The sequence below is a fragment of the Glossina fuscipes genome, unplaced genomic scaffold (genome assembly GCF_014805625.2).
Source record: "Glossina fuscipes isolate IAEA_lab_2018 unplaced genomic scaffold, Yale_Gfus_2 1, whole genome shotgun sequence".
In the NCBI taxonomy this organism is placed as follows: Eukaryota; Metazoa; Arthropoda; class Insecta; order Diptera; family Glossinidae; genus Glossina; species Glossina fuscipes.
Genome location: NW_023998415.1, coordinates 42,536,804 through 42,559,821, shown reverse-complemented (window position 1 = coordinate 42,559,821; position 23,018 = coordinate 42,536,804). Strand labels below are relative to the sequence as shown.

Here is a 23,018-nt window from a genome sequence, read left to right as displayed (position 1 = left end):
TTGTACGACTTGGTTTAAAAACATTAAACCGTTTACAAAATATCATTTGAGACGCAGAACGGTTGCCGTAATGCTTTTCAAGCCAACACTATATCTGAATGGTACTCGTTTCCCCTGAAAGTGAAAACAGATGAAATTTCGATTGTTATGAAAAAGTGCAAAAGTAACATTTTCAAGATCGCTAGTTCGAAGTATTATTATTATTAAGAATAAATTCTAAAACTAAAGTCTTAAAGCACTAGTATTCTAAGGCTTTCGGCCCTATTAAAAACTCTACCTCACTTGAGATTTGAATCCACGACCATTGAGTTGCTAGTCGAGACTTTTGCCTACTCGGCCGCTCAGGCGGATTAGATCAAAGTAACTTGTAAACTTCGTAATGAACGTCATTTGAGGACGGTGGCATCGTCTCCAATTAATATCGATTTCCTATTGAAGACGATATTCGAGTCAAGTTTTCTCACGAAAAATTTTACAATCATCATACAGATGTATGTATGTATGTAGGTTCCAACACATTAATCTTTTTTTTTTTTTGTCGAAAACTTCTCCCATTTTTTACCTGCCTGCAAGAGTTATCTACAGCATAAATTGTACAATTTTTAGCTTCATGGATAAGAGAAGCATGACTTTAAGAAAATTAAGAAGCTACTTACCCTGAAGAATTCAATAGGTTGATTTATGTATCAAATCACTTTCATGTATTTGATGAAACCATATGCAAAGTATAACGAAATTAACTGCTGATTAACTGCTTAAATAAAATGCAAGTATTAATAATGTTAGCGCGTATTGTGCGAAGAAGATGAAGCTGAACCCAACTCTCTTTATAATCTTATGTATTTTTTGTCATGTCAATGATATCTTAAAATTGACATAAAATTAAACGAAATTATTCTTATTCACTTTCTCTTTGATTTCTAAAGCGTATAAAGGCGACTTCTAATTACTTAACGTCACATGTTACTTATTATGTCAAATTCATATCATGATTGGTTTACAGGGAATCCATTTTCGGTTACCTTTGTCACATATGCAATACCTTCATATGGACCGATTAATATCTCTATCCGGAAAAGCGTAAACTTTAGATTTAAAGAAATAATACAAAAAAAAAAAAATTCGATAAAATCACATTTTGAATTAAAGAAGGTGTGCACGTGTGTACAGCTTCATGGTTTGATTTTCTCAAATTTTTCATCCAGTGCAGTAGATCGGAGTATATCGTGCTATACCGAAACATCAGTATTACCTCTCTGATCCTCAATTATTGTGTACAGTTTGCCGCAAAAAGTAACATATTTGCTCAAATTGTTTTGGATAGCTAGCAAAGCTAGGCTAGATTCTTTGAATTCGCTTTGCCTAAGAGGGCCCCCAATATATAATTATCAATGCTTAACTTCTATTCTTCTTCTTCTGAAATTTTTAACGCATCTAATGTGCAGTAGGTAGGAATAAATCAACTTAGATTCACATGTTATCATGTAATCAATAGCTTGTACACTTGAGGCGAGTAATGCCTAGCGCCTACATCTCTCTCTAGTACAAACGGAATAATAAATTTAATATACTTTATTAAAAATTATATTTATTAAAAATTAAAATATCACAATAAAGAAAGATTATAACCGGCTTAAGCTAAATAAATTGTTATTCACAAGCTTCGTCTTCCTCAAAAATGTGATTCCTTCGACCGCTCAAATTGAATAAATATAAATATTATCAAGTATTCTATTAATTGAAGATATGTTTTCTATACGATTAGATTGTTGAACATGCATGCGGCGATTAGAAACGCGAAGGTCAATGCTTTATCCATGAGTATAAACATTATAGTTTAATGCGACACGAAGTTATAAACAACCTGGAGCCGTTTAAGATCAATTTGTTGTTTAGGTGTTAGGCGTACTTTTTCAAATACTATTGCGATTTCGAGGAGAAGACAAGTACACTTTAAGTTCTTACGGTGATGGGATCGATAAAACTCAGCGAGTATAAAGTCCAAATCAAAAAGTGCACTTCTGCAGTCTTCAGCTGCTTTTGTGGAACGTAGCGGGTTGAGGCAATTTAGTGATTCGTTGCGCTGAGAAAACGTGTTGAAGAGAGGAAAGAAATTCGTGCAATCTTACGAAAATGAATTTTTTTTTATTGTTATTACAAACTTTGTAGAATTTGTTTTTTTTTTTTTGCACCCATCCTTCAAAGATGGGTATATTTATTTGCCAAAACGTTTGCAACGCCCACGAGCAAACTTCAGAGACCCCACAAACTATGTATATTCGCAATCAGCTTCAAATTTTAAATCTGCTTAAACATGTCCATCCGTTCGTCCGGTCGCCTCTGTAATACATATTGTAAAAATTTTCCCGGTCGCACAAATAAAGCTATCGACTTTAAGTTTGGCAGGAACATTGGAAATTCTTGCCCGCAGGTCGGTATTGAAAGTGGACCCAATCGATCGAAGGGTACGCTCACAGTACTACGTAAGCTAAAAACACCTCTGTTTTTCGAAGGAAATAAAAAATTGGTTATTTCCTCATTGCTCATAGATAAATGCACAAAGATTGAGTGCATATTTTATGACACTGCCCTAGCATCGCCTACTTCAATACCTTTATAACATGCATAAGCAAGCTTCAAAAATTCCGTACAATTTCTTGACCAGTTCCAAATTTCCAATGCACCTAAACATGTCCGTCTGTCCGTCTGTTCGTTTCTCCGTTTGCACAACTGTGTAGTAACTGTGTTAAACATTCTCCCAAAGATACCGCTTAGAAATTTGCAAACCAATTCAGAATTGATCTAAACTTTTCAAGGACACGCCTACAGCGCCCGCATGCTTAAAAAAAACTTTTATAATGAAAATAGAAAAATTTAGCCGCGCCAATCCATAATGTACAGCATGAAAAATGTGATTGTTTTACTTGTTTTGTCTTTGTTAAGAGAATCGCTATGGGTACAAAAGATTCGGTGACGATCGAATATAATTTTCTTAATTCTTTTTTTTTTTTTTTTTTTTTTCTTTTTATCGTGAAGAGCTGTCACGGAGATGCAAGTAATAAATTCATTTACTGACTTTTTTAAAAGATCGCTTTTACACCAAAAAACTTTTTTTTTAGACTTTAGCTCTATATGCAAATATATAGCAATCTAGTTAGTAGATCTATTGCTTTTAATCGATTGTCAAGTTGTTACGGTTCTACGATAACTATTGTGTGCTTTTTGTATTCATATTCATTTTTCTACAAAATGTGTACTTTTTTATATCAATTATCGAATACTCCGTCGGCAATAGTCATTGGTATATGAAAATAAACAAATTATGTTTGTGTAGATATTTGTGTTTTTTTATTATTAAAAATTGTTTCAGTTAAAAAAATTAAAACTCAGTATATTAAAAATTTATCGTTAAACAAGCTTACCACGGTCTGACAGAGTAAGCAGTATAAAAAAGATGTAAGCTCATGTAGATGGGCAAGAAAGTCTTTAAATATTTTACATCGCTTCGCATTCCGAGCCAATTAATTTTCATTGGCAGTGCATAAAATTTCATCAATATATTTCGAAAAATTGCGATATATAAAATGACCGCAAAAATTCATAAACGGACAGACGGACAGATGGTTTAAATAGACATAGAAAATGATTTTAAATCAAACTTGGATCTTTCTCAAGTCCTTCCGAGGACCGTATACAAGCGCACAATCTTAATATGCTAATAATGATAACTGATGTGTAGAATATAAAAGAAAATGAAAATAATTTCCTTAATATCGAACAACGATTTAAGATGACGACAAAGAGATCACTTATCTTCATCCATTCCAACGGAGTTAGCTGTCCCATGTTGTTCAAATTATTAAACAATATTTATGTATTCCATCTTAGCTGGTGAATCTTCAATTTTTTTGCTTAGACACATACGTTTCGTACAAATATTTATCTGCCTATCTAAGTAGATAAGTGTTTAATTACTCTTTGCCACTAGCAAGAAATAGTTGTGTTTAGCATTAGTGCGCTAACGGATTTCTTCATTTGTGCAGTCATATAAGTTAAGTTACGCTAGGTTAGCTTAGGTTAGTACGCAAGTAAATCTATTACTTAAGTAGACAATAGACCGGAACCTCTTAAAAACTTAAAAGAAAAAAAAATGCAGAGTTAGTAAGAAATAAATTTAAATAAAAACCTAAATTAATAAAAAAAAAAAATTATTACAAAGCCCGTCCTTGCCTTAATTATGAATAGTAATAAAGTCTTTTTTTTTTTTTTTTGTTTTTTTTTTTTGTCTTTTAAATGTGCAATTTCGGTCTTTTGTGGGTTATAGATAGTTAAGCGTACTCGTCTTGCGCTGTAATTACTTAATTTTTTTTTTTTTTTATATTTTATTTGTGAGTTTATGCAAATATTAAATATTTTTTTACGAAGCAGCGACAACATTGTATACCTTTTGTTTTCTTGCCTATTACGCGCATAACATTGACGAAGCGAGTGCAGAACTTGTTTGTTTTTTTAAATCGATTTTTAAAAACAAATCTGAAAAAAAGGCAAAAAACTTACGATAAATTGTACAAAATCTACGGAAAGTTTAAGAAAAACTTACACTGATGATGATGATGATAATGATATTTATCTGAGAATCGTTTTAAACATTTTTCTTGAAATTTCTTTTTTTCTTTTCATGCTTTTACATCATAATTCCCGGGACTAGATGAGCAAAATAAAATGTTTTAACTTTTTTCGAAAAATTCATCTTTATTCATTAACATAGTCTTCTTCAAAGGTTCAATACAATCAATCCAAATTTTTCCATACCTTCTTATACGGAATGCTTTTATTTTAAATAAAAACAAAAGAATTTATTTTATGTCTTCATGCTTCATCACATTTTCATTGCAGAATGATTTCAGATAAATGATTGCGACAGAATTTTTGTAAACAATCGGACTCTATATACATCTGCAAAATCGTTCACCGATAACACGAATAGTGCAACTTACAATATCATCAAGTGTTTCTGTTTGGTTAGAGTAAACGAACGGCTTAACATAATTCCAAACGAGAAAGTCAAATGGTATTATATCGCATGAGATTAAACTGTCGTTAAATTTTTCTCTCAATCAATTCATTGTATCACAAGATATATAGCATATTGTATTATTCTGTTGAAGCGATATATCGTCCAAGTTAAAATCATGCAATTTATATCACATAAAAATCAGTATCATGTTTATGTAGTGTACTGCAGTGACGGCAAATGAACAATTGCCTTTCGTTATTTGTCTTGCAATACAAATCAGTAGAACGTAGCCGTAATGGATTCGACTTTCGTAATACAAAATAACATTTTTATACGCCCTAAAATTTTGTATGTTTCCGTGGTGTTGTGGTGGGAATCTGCAAAAAAAAAAAGCAATGGACAAGGTGATGTTCAAAGCTATATAGTACTAATTCGATGACCATATCAATTTTGAGTGCCTGTGAAAGCACTACGCTTCAGTTCCAAGTCTTTTTCCCTGCGGCATGCTATTGAGTTTGGCAAACAGATAATAAACACTGAAGGCTAGAGACAGAAGTTGAAACTTCAGCTTATACAATTTTGCTAATGTAGCTACCGACTTTCGGTACGGTACTATTGTTCCATTACGAATGAATGCGACATTTGCTTGGCCGTATTTGCAAAAAGTTATGACCCATATATCCGAGTAACCCAAAAATTGCACTACACAGTCCTCCGTTATAATTAAAGAAGTCGTTCACTTATTACCTTTGGGTTTCGCTCCTTAGCCACAGAGAGCAAACTGAACGCACACAATACAATATACTGTTCAGAATAAGTTTCCTTCTACAATCATAATCTTGTTAATGTATTTCACAGCACGCAATCGGCTAATGTTACCCGGAAAGCGTTGACTTCGTATTTGTCAAATGGCATTGCCAGGACAAATGTACTTTGACAATTCACAATAGCACGAAATGTAAAACGTGACTTGTTGTTTAAAGACACCGTATTCACCTTAAGATATGTACTTTAACTCTAACATTGACCCTGACACCTGTTTTTATAATGCGTCGTAACACGATATGACTCTCAGCCACTTATGAGAATCATGAGCATAATTAAAATGTTATTGTTTTTGTTTTTAGCTTAAATTCATTTATTTATTCAAACATACGTATAAAGTATTACACATAGGCCATATGTTCTTTGATTTCGAGACTTATGTAAAACAAAAACAAACCTCCAAAAGACAAAGAAAAGCCAGTTTTCCATCTAAACTTAAACGCTTCGGTTCAGTTCACTATGTGATAATGCGATTACGTTCCTAAAATTATGCGCAGACTTCCTTAACGTATCTCTGTTCCAAATTTTATTCTCGATTGGATTCTCTCTGTCCAGGATACGGGATTATTTTCTATTTATGCGACTATGAGTCGCATCATTGTATATTATTTAGTCAATTAAATGCTTTTTATTATAATAAAATTGGTCGTGAAGCAAAGACAGGCGTTGCACATGGTATATATATATATATATGTATTCTTGATTAATCATGGTTTACCTCTTACACTTCCAGCGAAGCATTATATTTTTAACAATCGCCAGCGCCACAAGACTACCTTATTTTATTGCACTGGCAGGTAAATCCTGATGAATCTGTATCGGCTTTAACCGTTTAAACAACTCGCAGTTCTTTCGGCGAAAATACTTCTCTTAGTGTCCTTAAAGGTTTTATGCAAATACCTCTGTAAAATTCCGAGATTAAACATATAATCGAAAGTTTCATTATTAAAAAAAAAAGAAAAAGAAAACGAGTAAGAAAATTATATTTTGTCGTGTCGGGATCTTTTATACCCCTCACCAAGACCCTAGAAAGAAGGGAAAAAATTAAATTTTCATACTCTATAATGTTAATAAAATTGAAAATTTATATGATGGATGTGTTGTACTTTATAAGTAACAAGCAAAAAACACTGAAAGTAAATCACACACGGTGATCACAGTTTTTGTAGCATAGGCATGTGGGTGTTGTAGGCGTGCACTTTGAATAGTTTGATGGGAGAATGTTTACACCAAATTCTACACAGTTATGCAGACGGACAGATGGACAGACAAAGAGACGTATAATTTGGACCTGGCCAAGAATTTATATGCTTTATGAGGATTTTGAAGCTTGCTTCTGCATGGTATAAAGGTATTTGAAAAGTTAAGTAGGCATGGCCGATTTTTTCCATTTTTATAGAGGTAGCATTGCCCATAGGATACACAATCAAATTTTTGTAGATTTCTCGCTTGTACTTTATGAGTAATGAGCAAAAACCCGGAGGTGTTCTCAGTTTACTTAGTACTGTGGACATGTTGTTTGACCGATTTAGACCATTTTCAATACCAGGCTGCATACAAGAAATGCAAATATATTTGCCAAACTTGAAGTCGACAGTTTCATTTTTGCGGGCAGAAGAATGTTCACAACAGACATTACATAGACGAGCAGGCAGACAAACGGACGGACGGACGGCCGAACGTGCTTAAATCGACTCAAAATTTAAAATTGATCAACAATGCGCACACTTTGTGGCGTCTTTGAAACTTCCTTCTAGGCGTTGCGAAAATATTGATAAAATGAATATAAAAAAATTGAAGAAAATCTTTAAATTCCTAGAAAGATAGTTTACCTAAAATAGATCGTTACTTAAACTTTATCTGTCCCGGATTAGTCAACCGAAAGTGAATTTAATTTTTTGCGAAACGCTTTGCAGAATAACTATAGATTATCCGTTAGTTCAATAAGTAACTAATACTAACTGAACGATGTACAATGTGTTAAAGAAATTGCTTTAAATAAAAAAAAAAAAAAATTAAAATGACATGTAAACGAAATAAAAATTATGTATGCCCGAATGTATATAGAAGAGAAATCTTCTACTGGATTTTTGGTAAGTCGTTTACAAAACTACATATCATCTATAGCGATTTGATGTCATCTAATGCTATTTGAGCTGAAAATTGTAGCCTCCTGTAAAGTTAGGCAAACTAAAACACCATTGAAAATATCGCTCGCCACGGCTCGCCATTTTGTGTGACAGATATCGAGTGTTCACCTTAAATATTCAAAAAGTTCGGTTTTGTAAATTTTTCTTTACGTCTTAGTTTCATCTTTGCATTCATTTTCAATCATAATTAAAGCAAATTTTTTTTTTTTTTTTTTTTTTTTTTTAGCAGAATTAATAAATTATATATAATCGCTTAAATATGTATTTATTGTTATAGGAAACGAAATATGTATGTAGCATATTACGTTAATTTAATCATTTATAAAACTACGTATCACAAAACTTCGACGTATGATGGCAACTAATAGATGAAATTGTGTAACACTAAAATCCCCGTACAATACACATAAATAATATATTTAAAACGTTTATAATATCTACCATAATCTAAATAATAAATCGATTATATTTACATACTTGTATTTTATATACATATATATGTATATATATATATATATATATATATAAATTTTAGAGTAGTTCATCCATTTTACTCCTACTTGCAATTGTTTTAAGAGAAATAAGACAGAAATGTTTCCAAGACTAGTTTAACTTGTTCTATTAATGTATGCATCAAAGGAACATTAAGAGCATTCGTACGAGTATCATTTTTTCCTATCAGTAATCTGGTGAACTTTCAAGCGTAAAATTCTTTTATATAGTTCTTGATAATCGAGCATAATAAATGCTAATAATACCAGTAACGTACAATTTTGCATAACTATTACCAGAAAAGTAGAAAAAAATAAAATAAACTTATGTATATATGTATGTATGTATGCATGCATGCATGTATGTATAAATGAAAATTTTTCGATTAATAAAAGAAATGATCGCCTGGGAGTAAGAAAATGACAATTAGCCTTGACATACGTAAGTTAAAAGTTCGCGACATCTGAACACCTGTCACCTGAAGACAGCATCATTTGTTCGCGAAAGTAGGGAAAATTTGCTTACGCATTCGCATCACCAAAATCTCAATGAGTGGATCGATGTGATTATTTTTGTAAAATACGAAAAAAAATTGATTATCACGATTATCACGTTAGGTAGTTTTTCCGAAAGACAATACAGTTGTTATCCTGTATACGTAGAGTTTGAGCTATCATTCATTTAAACATGGTCGTACCGTCTTGCTTTGCAATGAGCGTTCGGGATGATAAAAAACTGCAACTCGTGAAAAAGACGTCGTGCGAGTTCCCTAAACGATGCTAAACGATCGTAGAATTAAGTTTAAAGAGATAACAGAGTCTATAATGTGAATGATAACGGAAACAATTAGTGTCCGTAGAGAGTGTGTGTTGAGCATTGATGGATGGACTTATAATTAAGACACGAGTATTCCTTCTCAGCATCAACGGAAATTTACACTTTGCTGGCTTTTACAATTGCTGGCTCACCTACCATATTCTTTCGGCACACAACGTTCATCTCCAGTTATCCAGTGAAAAGTATGTCAATGAGTAGCATTGTATGATGAAGTCATTGTGTGAGTTGAAGCGAATTTTGAAGATTTCGACAAGTCTTTCTATATAAAAAACTTACCAAAATGTTAAAGAATCTCTTGATTGCTTATGTCATTAATTCTTCAAGGAGACAAGGTTGTTAAATAAAATCGGATTTTGCAAAAAAAAAAAAAAAAAAAAAAGATGTTATTTCCCTTACTAAGGACGAAAATTCTGCAGACATCCCTCATATTGTATAAAAGGTACATTGTGAAGAAACAAAAATGCCATCTATTGATTAATGCCGGAGATGCAAAAATTTTTGTCGATACGCATCGCGTCCGGACGTAGAGAAGCCAAGCTATAGCGTAAGTGTGCCTTTACTGTGTGGTTTGAGCCGGTTTGTGAGAGCAGACTGCTTTCACCGCCTCCTGATATACGCAATAATGGTTACACTCTACCATATGCGTAATTAGACCTTTTGCATTTTCCAGATAGTAACACAATTCACGTTTAGCCATCACCTATTTATATTAGTTTGGGGAAAAAGAAATCCATTATTTTTATATGAACTTCAGGACTTTATTTAACATGCTTCGGATTGTCCGATTTGGGTCAAATATGCACCGTTTTGTTGTATGCAACTTCAAAATGCCTCTCTCATAGAATTCCTGGTCTCTATTTGCAAAAACCTCTAGTAGTCGATTTTCACAATTCTCCCTAGATTCCAATTTTTTATCATTAAAGAAATTTTGCAATGCAAGAAAAAGATGATAATCGCTTGGTGCCAAGTACGGACTGTATGGCGGATGCATTAAAACTTCCCAACCAAGCTCCCGAAGTTTCTGGCGAGTCACTGTAGATGTGTGTGGCCTAACGTTGTCCTGGTGGAATACGACACCTCTCCTGTTGGCCGATTCTGGCCGTTTCTGGTCAATCGCTATCTTCAAACAGTCCAGTTGTTGACAGTAGAGATCAGAATTTAGCGTTTAGCCATATGGAAGCAACTCATAATAAATAATCCCCTTCAGTCCCACCAAATGCATAGCAAAACCTTCCTGGCCGTTTGAGGTGCTTCACCGCTCTTTGACCACGATCGTTTTCGCACAGGGTTATCGTATGCGATCCATTTCTCATCTCCAGTCACCATCCGTTTAAGAAATGGGTCTATCTCATTCCGTTTGGCCAAGGCTTCGCAGATGGAAATTCGATCCATCATATTTTTTTCTGTTAATTGGTGTGGCACCCAAACATCGCGCTTCTTTTTGAATCCAGCTTTGTACAAATGGTTTAAAACTGTTTTATGGTCGATTTTTAGCTCCTGGGCGATGTTACGACTGCTAACATGCCGGTCAACTTCGATCATTTCTCCGATTTTATCGACATTTTCGACGACCGGCCTACCTGTGCGAGATGCATCTTTAACATCAAAAATTCCTGAACGGAATCTACGAAACCGAAATTGCACAAAATTGGCTGTTACAGTATCGGAACCATAAACACCATTCACAATTTTAGCCGCCTATCAGTGCAGCCATCTACCGAAAAAATAATGGATTTCTTTTTCCCCAAACTAATATTTTCTTCGTCTTTTTATTTTTTTTTTTTTATTTAATTAACTCGATAGTGGTAATTGGTGGCGCTCATCATATATTATTTTTAGAATTTATTTCTATGGGATAACAAAATTATAATAGTTAGTAGTAATAATAAAATTCAATATAATTCTTAAAATAATTTTTACCTTTTGTGATTAGGTTTCATTGATATAAAAACCTATTAAGTGTGCAATACGAACCCACTATCCGGGATAAGTCTAATTAAAGAGTTCTTCTTTGATATTATTATCAGGATGGGGTTTATTTTTAAAAAATAATTAATTTAATTTATTTAATTAATTCCTGATGATTTCAGCTCAAACACATCCATAATCCTTATAAATTTCAATTCCTCTCGCATGTACATGCGTTTTCGATCATTTGCATTTGATAGATAAATGCCTTTACGCATAATCGTAATCTTAATAATATTCAAAGTGATTTCTACAAAATCTCATTGTGTGCATATATTAATTTTTAATTATAAGCCATCGAACGGTCGGTTACGGTCTTAGAATATCATAAGTCAAAAGTAAATACCGAAAGCTGAAATCCGAAAATCTTACGTACACAACCGTACAATGTTAGGTTTTTTCCATATTGTCAAGCTCATAAATCTTATAAGACCGTGTAATGATAATTAAGAGAGATCCAAAAAAAAAAAACCGAAAAAACCAAAAAAAAAAAAGAACAACACACTCGTGAATATATTATTTTCGAGATTTCTATTTTAAAATCTGATTATTATCATTTTGTAACACGTTTCTCCTAAACGCCTGTCTGATAAGCTTCAAAGCGTCTATGCACGTCGGCGAATTTGAATGAATAGGAAAACTGATGTACGTCTTTAAGGCGCATCTTCAACTCGCTTATCACTTGAAACGAATATATAAATATACCAAAATAGTTTATTTTTAATTATGAGCGTATTGTGTAGACGACCGTGATCATTTTGACAACTACCCCGCGAAATATTATACACATATATATATATATATATATATATATATCGCTAATGATTGTAATTTAAAAAAAAAAATTTTTTTTTTTTTTTATTCATTATTGATGTCGCGGCAAGAGAGTTGCGCCCCGTTTTCGCTTAAAATCTTGGTTTTATCAAGTATAAGATTGAAAAAAGAAAATCTAATGGCAAAAAGACAGGTATGTGATATTCGTTTAAGTGTTTGGGACTATTAAAGCGTGTCTATACGCAAATCACGTTCACATTCACGTTCACGTTCAACCTCAATATCTGCTCACGAATGCATGTTGAATATATATCAAAATAGGAATTGATTAATCGCATGGTGCAGATACTTTTGTTTATCTTTGGTTAAAGCTGGTCCTAGCTGGAGAGTGATAGAAAAGAAAGAGTCAAGACTTTCGAGACTTTTTCTTTGCAAAGTTTGGAGATTGGAGTCGTGATTTTAGATAGACGCAATTCCCTTATTGATGAGAAGCTAATAAGCACATCATGTTTATGAGGAATAGCATGCATACAGATAGACAGACAAACACACGAATGAACAATTCTACCCCCTATACACCTTAATCTTTAGAGATATGCATAAAAAAAAACTGCTTTATATTGGAAAAAGTTGCGATTAAAAATATTATTAAAAAAAAAAAAAATAAAAAAAAATTTAAAAAATTTCCATTTCGTTGATTTTTTTTTTTTTTTTAAGTGTTTTCTTAATCTTCGTAAATATGGACTTAGATTAAATTAATGAATTATAATTATTGCATGGTTCAAATCGAGGTATCAATGATTTATTTATTGATCTTTTGATGGCTGCCTATTGTTTGATTTCAATTTAATACGTATACCCATCAAAAATAAGTTATATTAATTTTCTTGTCAAGTTTGTATCAATTAATGTTATTTTATATATACTTTCGATATTAAATAATTATGACTGACTTGATTGAAAGTAGAGACGACGCGATCACAATTGATGCAAAAAGTTACATCGATTGAAAATTGAATACACACAGTTGGTAAATGTAATCAAATTTGTTGCATTTACATATGAAAATGGTAATGATCTGAGAATTGCTAAGTGCTCAAGATTCGTCTTACGACAAACCCAAGTTCTCCTTGTTTGTTTTGATTCATTTAAACTTTATCTTTTTTTTTTTTGTTTTTTTTTTTTCGCATTTGTTTCTTTTAATTACAGCATTGATGTAAACTAATTTCATTGTTATTATTATCATTTACTTAAATAAATAGATTGCTGTTATTTAATATTTCATTAATATTATAGTAGCAGATATTATAATTAGTCTATAATTTGCAGCATATATGTGTTATAATGAAAATGATTTGCTTTTATTTTCATGTTTTTTTTACGTCATTAAATAATAATAAAACAATAACAACAATTAATTAGTTTGAATATATTATTCGTTTATCCATCTAAACACTTAAATATTGTATGAAAGATTTTTATTTTTATTGCGAGGACTCAAAGCCATCGCTTATTTTGGGCTTATATCTATTCTTTCTGTTTAGTTAGTGGGTGCTAGGTTTAAGTCTCAATCTTTAGCAGTAGGTAACGCCAAGTTGGAATTAAGTTGACAAGACAGATAACGGGTTATGTGCATATGGATTTACAACCCATTAGCTGAGATCCGGTACGATTGGAAATCTCAACAACTTCTAGAAGTAGGAAGGACCTCTTCCGTTTTATGTGGGATATTTTTTACTTTGCGCGATATCCGGTATGAGATTTTCCTTGCCATCTAATGTAAGCAACAAACGTAAGCAGACATGTCACGGGGAATTTTTTTCGTCATTTTTCACTTACCTTTTTTATGTTGTTATAACCGTAGGAGTCGACGAAATACTTTTCGTTAAATCGTTTCCATGTTTGTTTCACAAATACTATCCTGGATAATTTTTGCAACATCTAGCCGAGCATTGTCATGCAAGAGAATGACTTTCCGTGTGTCAACTGCTACTACTGGTCTTTTTTCCAACAATACATCGTTCGATGTGTTCAATTGATGTCACTAGACATGTGCAGTTTCATTCGTTCTTAGCATCTCGTAATATACTACACCTTGCTAATCCCACGATATGCACAGCAAAACTTTGTGGCCATGAACATTTCGTTTCAGTGTGGATGTGGACGAGTCTTCCGGATTAACCCATTGCTTGTTGCAGTTAGGATTGTCGTAGCAGACCCACTTTTCAACGTCAATCACAATACGCCACAGAAAAGTCTTCTTCTTTTCGCTGGCAAGCAATGAAATCGCGATTTTGAAACGGTTCGTTGCAATTCATTATATTCGACATTAAAATGACCCAAACCAAAACCGGCAATTGAGGTATAAAGGAGCAGCATCACCGTAAGCTTCTACAAGTGTTTGATGGGCTACGGTAACAGATTTCTTCAAATCGCACAACAAAAGTAATAAATTTGGAAAAAGCAGAATTTTGAGCGATCATATTTCAATTGTCGGTTTTGGGTTCGACGGTTTAAAAGTGGCGACACGAGTTGCCTAAAATTGCCATGTTTTGACCACTTTTTGCAAGAGCTGTCCAGGATATATTGTTGCAGCTCGAATGGGAAGTTCTGTCACACTCAGCATACTGGCCAGACATGACGCCTCCTAAATACCAACTGTTCAGATCCGGGCAGCATGACTTGGCTGGCACACAGATCCGCAAACTTGAAGATATGCGAAAATGGGTCGGTAGTTGGATGCACCGCGCCACCAACAGTGCCACCATAAATTCCTTCGACATGATATCGCCACAATGCCAAAGTTATTGTACAATGTTGTAGAAAATGACGCAAACTAATTTGATTAAAATATGTTGTGCCCATTATCCGCAATACATGCCTACTTTAAGTGAAAAAATGACCAAAAATTTTTGCAACCCACCAAAAGCGAAATACTCATCGTAGCGATGTAATAATCTATAAAATATATAAATTAAAATTGCCGCACATTTTATTTGATTTTAGTTAGTTAATTTTTTGTTTTCATTTTCTGCTAATCTCTCTCTGAATTATTTTAATTTTAGAATTATTTCCGTTGATAATCTGATTAAAAGCCCTTTTGTCATTTTTGCTCCAAGTCATTGAAATCTTTTGTCAAATAGACTTTGAGACGAGCATTATAACAGCGTAGTTGACAAGTTCTGTAGCCAACAGCAAGTGCAATCTTTCACTTGTATTAAAAATTTTTCAATACCAGAAAATCGAGGTGAAAGATTCAGAAATTATAGGTAACGAACGATAACGCTTGTTATATATATACATATATATATATATATATATATATGTGCAAGCAAGCAGGCATATGAACTAACTGAAAATCAATGACTTATCATCTTAGAAGGCAGGAGTCAATGTACTGTTCCACTGTTTCTACTACCGTCTCGTTTTATATTTCTCGATTATTGATTTCATGTCCCGACTGGTATGCCATGCTGTCGTGTGGGATGTCTACAAGGAATATAAAGTCAGACCGTATTACATAATCCAAATATCTCATACAATTAATAGTGACATTTCAATTTTGAACTTTCGCTTTCATTTTAAGCTGAGAAAGCTCGCATGTCGGAAGATGCCGAAAATATCATATGACGTCATGAAAACTTAACAAACCTAATTTATGTCCCAAAAATTTTGCTTTCATTTTTCAGTTTCTGTCATAAAAAACTCCCAATTAGACTTTCTCTCCATATAAGGGCTCGCTTTCGACGATAACCCCTATACATGTTAGGGTCTAAAGAATTGACCTAAATTATTCAAGTTTCCTCCTGTTAATATTTCTTGCTAAATTGTTGCTTCGGTCCATCTTTCATCATAGGATATTGCAAATAAAACCTTTTTCTGAAGGGCTTACTATGCGTGAGAAATCTTATATGAAGTCGGGTCCAAGAAGTACGTCCACATGATTTAAATTTATTCCACTTAATTATTACGTTAAATTACTATCATGAACAAATTTTCATCACAAAACATTAACAATTGCGCTTTTTCGACATACAAACGTTTACATTGCCTGAGAATACTTAGATGCGATAGTATCTCAAAATTAAACCTAAACGGTCCAAATTCACTAAGATAGACTTCTTTGTCAATATCCTATTATGAACCAGTTTTTACCAAGATGCTTCAACACAAATATATATGGGCAGACATCTGACGGATAGACCGACAGACGGACAGAGAAGCTTAGATCAATACGGAAAGTGATTCTCGTTTTTTATAAAGGGCAAGTTTTTCTCACACAATCATCTGGATGTTGCAAATATTCGCACAAACTTAATACGTTATTATGAAAAATTAAAAGCAAAATTGATGGGGTTACTAAGAACCATCGATCAAGTAGTGTTAAAGAGCGTCCGAGTAGGAAAGTTTAATTGTTATATTGAAGAAAATATCATCGGCTGCGAAACAAATTGAGGATAAAATAAGTAAAAACATTATAAGGGGTCATATCCCCACCAATAAATACTACAGCACTTTGCTCAATACAGTTATCCATATAACGGGTAGTAGTTGAAAATTTGGTCGAACCCGAAGCATGATCAATAGCATTCGCCCCAAAGTCAGTGTCCGAAATTTGATCAAAATATTTTGAAAATTGTGACCTGCAGATTGAACAAATGGACAGATTAACAGACGAAGGATTTAACAAACAGGCTTGAATCGATTTAAAAAATTGATCAAAATCGATCGGTAAATTAAAAAGTTGGTCTACCTTAAGCTCTTCTGGCTGTTACGTACGTACGTCCGCATAAACTTAATACACTTTATACCACAAATTGCGGTAAGATATTAATATTTGGTATTAAAAGTTAAGAGAATTGAATAGAAGGGCAGAAATAAGCTGAGGCAGAGATCAATCGCTTTTTTTAATGAATCTGATCAAAAATATATAATATATATATATACCTTATAATTCAATGCCAAATTTAATATAAACCTTCTATAGACAAAATCAATTATTTATTTTAGCTTTTTGTCCAATCATTAACCTATGAACCTATCATAGTTAACAGATTTTTAGCGTAGAGAACGTTACTCGAATTAACTTAATAATGACGTCTGTCTACGTTTATCTATTGATTTGTACGCAAACTCTTAATAATCTCAATACATCAAAAAGCCGAATCTTTTAAAGAATACTTTCAACTACACTGACCAATTATCCACAAATGTACCTTTAACCGGCCAATTACTTACAATGTATAGCGAAAGTAAAGTTCATTCGATTTTTTTTAATTAGACATTGATTAATAATGATAAAAACTATCAGCATGGAAACAATTAAATAACTCTCGTTCTCCAAGCAAGAAATCATCAGACGGATTAAAAAATTTCTTCAGTAGAAAAAAAAAAAAAAACAAAAATGAAAATACATTGTATGAGCAATGATTGACACGTATTACTACTGGTAAAGGCAAAAGAAATGTTTGCTCATAACAAAAAAATTATATGTGAATTTGAGTAAGGTTGCAACTATGTTCGACATATTTGATCAATGTACAGAAAATCAGGTGAACGTTTAATTAGCGTTTGCACTTTCTTAAAATAATTATTTTATTATTTTCTCTATTACATGCTCAATTACACGATCTGTTTTATAGTAATCACAATTTAATCGCTATACAAAAAGGTCATTGTAATCTCTAAACATTAGAAACAAACAATGCCAGAAAATTGACTAACAAACAAGACGAACTCGAAAGGTTCGAAAAGTGAAAAAAAGCGAAAGATAAAGAGAGAGAGAAAGAGAGAGAGAGAGAGAGAGAGAGATTGATAAAGAGAAGGAAAGATTTGGCAGACAGTTTTCTAATATGCAAAATTATGCAAAAAATAACGAGCCGGAAAAAAAATTCCATTAGCTGACTATATATTAAATTAATCAATTCTCTTAAATGCAATAAAAATCAATTTTTTATTTATAATAATTACACAACTTAATTATTAGATAAAGTGTGTCAAAATGAACATGGAGGACACTTCATTATATTGAGAGGCGCCTGCATGATATCTATTTCGAATTGATGTTTTTGATTGATTAAATCTCTAAATTTCGTCAATAAGCTCCTCGCTAATTGACTAAGGGACAGGGAATCAACTGATTAGCCATTCCAGCATTTAATGTTACAGAGAGAGTACATTATAGTTAGCCGTGCGCCGAAGCCTTTGTTTTATAAAACTTTACGATACCAATTGTACGATATATTCATCTATTAACGAAAATCTTTATCATGATGAGTAATAAGGGGACGTTTGCAAGAAAGAAAACACTTTCATACATGTATGAGCGGCAAAAAGACTACAAATTTGATATGGACAATATGTAAATTAGATCTAAAGGTTATTATATATGATACCATAAAAGATGACTATCTTTTCAATTAATATGATTTGATTTTGCATTCGTGTATCACGATCCGGATAAAATCGACTTTCAATAGACTTAGAATAGAAAACCTTAATGGATAAAGAAGAACTCAACCTCAATAAGTTCGTAGGTTCACATATATATGTACAATGACTATAGACGAATCCATATAAATTTCAAGCGGATTGTATTGAAATGTCATGTTATTCCGAACATTTAGTTTACAATTAACCGTTACTTTCCTTATTATTAGACACTAGAGGAATTTAAATTTCGCGTTTAGCTTCATTAAAACAAACGCAATTTGTAAACTGATATGCGGAATGTCATAAAATCCATCCTTCCTGCCATCCTACTAACTTATTGAGTGATGTGTTATATATAAACAAAAAAAAAAAAAAAAGAAAAAAAGAAGTAACTTTCGCAAGTGTAGCGTGTACTATTAAGTGGTATTTCTTATGATTATTCGTTTTAGTTTTCACTTAAGCCAACGAGGAATTTGCAAGTCAATCTAAAACTTTACACTTTACAACCAAGTTTAATTGCAAATTGATGGCTTAATACTATAAGCTAAGCTTTTAAAATGACTTACAGTACAAATGGAATATTCCTCTATATAAGCAATCAGATATTTAAATAAAATTCTTTTTCTTTTCTCTTTTTCTATTCAAACACAATAATAAATATTTTCTATTACGTCAATTTTCAAAGTTGAGCGAACTATAAAAATACCTAATAGATTTTTTTTTTTTTTTTTTTTTTCATTTGCTATCTTGATTTTTTGCAAGTTTGAGATTTGCAACAATCAATAAACTGTTGGATGAATAAACTGACGGACGAAAGACAGATTGATAGATGGACGGACGTATGGTGGGGCAGATGGACGACGAATAGCTAGAGATGTGATGAAAGAATTGATAGAGAAATAGCTTAAAATCCGAAATGAACTGTGTGTAAAAACCGGCAGTCAGAGACATAATCTGACAGATAGGGCGAACAGATGAAATCGTAGATAAACAGACGGGTAAAAATATCGACGTTTGTCGTGTTGTGTTTTTTTTTTTTTTAAATAAAACTGTCGTGAGTCTATTGCAATTTATGGAGAAAAAAACCCAATCGGTAGAAGGATTCACCTACAGCACAGTACAGTACGAGCGAGTCTTTTTACCGATTTAATTCATTTTCAATATCAATCTGCGTGCAATGATTTCCAAGATTTTTTGCCGAATTTGAAGCAAATATCTCCATTTTTGCAATCATTAGTGCATATACTGCAGCATTTATCAGAGAGGTGGACAGACGGGCGGACAAACATTTCTAGAATGATTCAAATTTTCAATATGTAGACTTTATATGGTCTTTACATGATAAAGAATGTGCATGTGCTGCAACTATAGAATACAAGTGCAAATTTTGATCGCTGCATTTGTTGCGGTATGAGTAACCATCCGAAAAAAACTCAACCGAGCTTTTGACCGATTTGAATCAATTTTAATACCAATCTGCAAGAACTTCTAATTTTCTTGCGAAATTTGAAGGCGATTGCTGCGTTCTTACGGCCAGGAGAATGTTTTTTCGCACACATTTCACAGACGGACGGACACGCAGAATTTGATTTTTTATCAAGAATATATATACTCCTTGCCTGATTTCTGCTTCTGTCTTCTGGGTGTTGCCTGCCTATGTGTTCTGAATATCATCCCACGGTGATGGGTATAAACAATGAAATACTTTACTGATGATGAGTACGTCGCTCACGTAAGTGTATTGACTATATCTATGTATGTAGACCTGCTCTCAAATTATTAAGGATTTTATTCACGAAAGCATAAAATGCTTTACACATAAAAGCATTCCATCATCAGAATGCAATTTAAGTAAGTCCACGTAAGCATAAAAAATGTTAGATCGGAAAGCTATATTAAGTAGTCTAAGATATGTTGATCTCATCAATATGTAAAATCTCTTACACTTATTTACTTTATTCATATGCATAAATGTTAACACTGGAGACTAGTTACCGCTAATTTTGTTCTTAGGCTCTACATAGTTTAGATTACCTCATATTTAAATCAATTAAATTTTCTTAGAATTCAAATAAAGGATTTGTGTACTTTTTTTTTTTTTTTAAATGTCATATACTCGCTTATTGTAAACTTGGACACTGACTAATAATAATGTTTTGTTTATTAAGTGATTTATAATAGACGAGTGTTTTGAAAATTACAATAAATTACTAAATAGCATGCATTACTATATTAAATACGTCACATTTTCATTGACAACAACAATAACGTGTATAAAAGAACAGAAAAGAAAAAAAAAAATTCCCTACAAATACACACATTAACACACTTAACGTTTGAAATCTAAACGACACGGAACTTAATAATCATGATAAACTAAAGTCAACATATGTGAACCGGAAAGAGAGCGTAACCAAGAGCAACAAATCACCATAATAAAATAGTTAAATAAATACATACGCACACACACACACACACACACTAACACACACACACTCGCAATGACATCGAGAAAAAAGCAAAAAAAAAAGAAATAATAAACTAAAACAATTGATTATGAGTAACGAACGTGAAGCAAATGTAAATTCAAAAAAAGAGTTTTCCGCTTAAGTCTTTCGTTATATTAGAGTAAAAAAAAACAAAAAAAAAGAAAAAAAATTTGCCAAAATTTTATATAAAACGGAAAAGGATAAAATGATCATCAGATGATAACATATATATAAATATGTAAATATTAAACACTGTAAGTGTCTGTGTGAGGGCCGGTAATATTATAAATGTTATAAACGAGAAATGTGGTGAAAAAAAATTTTGTTTTTTTTTTTTTTTTTTTTTGTTTTCAAACTAAACTGAGAGAATATTTAGTTTAAAGTGCTCACACATATTACGCTAGTCGTTGCGTTTTCGTTTTCTGTTTTAGTTAAGTTTGCTTTAGCTCAGTTTAGTTGTAACTCAAACAAAATAAACAAAAAAAACAAAAAAAAATAAGTAAATAAAAAACAAAACTTAAGCGCACTGTGGGTTTTAAAACAAAAACGTCTTGCATCTGTAGCAAGCTATTCAAGCGAGCTTTTCATTTCGTTGTGATAACTTAAAAACACATCGCATACGCTCGCGCGTGCACCCCTTTTCTTTTTATAATATAAAAGCTAATATATATATATTTAAAAGGAATTTAAATAAACTCATGTGTTAATTAATAACAAAAAAGGAAAAGAATTTAAAAAAAAAAAAAAAACTTATTTTTCTCTTTTGCATTAAATTAAATAAATAAACAAAATATGGGCAAAAATTTCTTGAAAAAATAGTTCATTGTAATGAAGATTTTGTAATAAAAAAAAAAAAAAAATAAATAAATAAATAAATTTTAATTTACGAGTGTGTCTTCTTACAAAAAAAAAAAGAAGAAGAAGACGAATTTATTTTGAAACACAATTTCGAAGAAAAAAGATTATTTTGTTGTTTATATGTTATGTATTTTGCAAATAATTTGTGTCGCTAATTGGATAAGAAGTTAAAATCGAAAAAAAATAAAAAAAAAATAAAAAATCCTGAAAATTTTGTGAATCAAGTAAAAGTAAGTTATATTTCTTTTTTAGCTTTCGCAATTTAATTAATTATTTAGTTTTAGTCACATTGTGTAAACATTCTTTGCCCACATTCATACATTGATAGTGAAATCGATTTACATTTTATATATGAGCAAATTAAAAATTGAAAAAAAAAAATATAAAAAGAAATCCATTGCATGTTTTATGAAGCTATAAACAATATATTCTTTTAACACTTTTCACGTTTTTATGCAGCTCATGTCGTCAAATTGCATTCTCTTTTCTTGCAAGCTTTCAACTTTTTCAAAGTTTTGAAAATTTTCAAAAATTTACATCATCTGATCAATTAAAACATTTTTTATGAAATCATGAGACAAGAGATAATAACAAATAAAGCAATCATTAGGTCTAACGGAAAGTGAAAACACATTTCGATAACGATCCAAATTTAATGATTTCTATGTGATGTGTTGTGAGAAGTGTTTGTGTGTACGTTTCAATTCTAAGATGTCGCGGTATAGAAAACAGCTGATAAGAGAATGCGTGCGTATTTCGTTAACATTCCCTCAAATGAATTTATCATCATATTTACCACTGCTTGATAATCGAACAAATACGAATTGTTGTTGTTATGAACATAGGTTGCATTATTATCAATTAATTTAATGTATTTCCTTTGTTAAATAGTTCCATACATAGTACAGCTTGCACTGCGTTAATCAAAAACCTGTAAATTATCGCCCATAAGCATCAAAGCATTATTTAAATAACTAAGCTGCAAATATACAAAGGGAATAAAGAAATAGTTCCGTATCTCCGTACCTCCGCTTAATTGTAATGTTAATCCTTTTCATTTTGCATTCGAGAGCACAATCGCAGTTTGTAGCGAATGACTTAATTACTATGCAAAATATTTCTTTCTTACTCTCTCTCTCTCTCTCTCTCTCTCTCTCTCTCTCTCTCTCTCTCTCT

General features: G+C 32.1%; 1 protein-coding gene across 2 annotated transcripts in view; it reads left to right on the top strand.

Annotated features, from left to right (window-relative positions):
• The first annotated feature begins 3,230 nt into the window (after window positions 1–3,230).
• LOC119632510 (lysosome membrane protein 2) overlaps window positions 3,231–23,018 on the top strand; it is an 86,282-nt gene continuing 66,494 nt past the window's right edge. The window contains exon 1 of one of the 2 annotated variants that reach the window (XM_038025445.1): window positions 3,231–3,301. In XM_038025445.1, the coding sequence (XP_037881373.1) occupies window positions 3,250–3,301 (52 nt within the window). In that variant the 5' untranslated portion in view covers window positions 3,231–3,249. Of the gene's footprint in view, window positions 3,302–21,913; window positions 22,073–23,018 lie in introns of those variants that run through there. The other variant, XM_038025446.1, reaches the window with a different exon arrangement.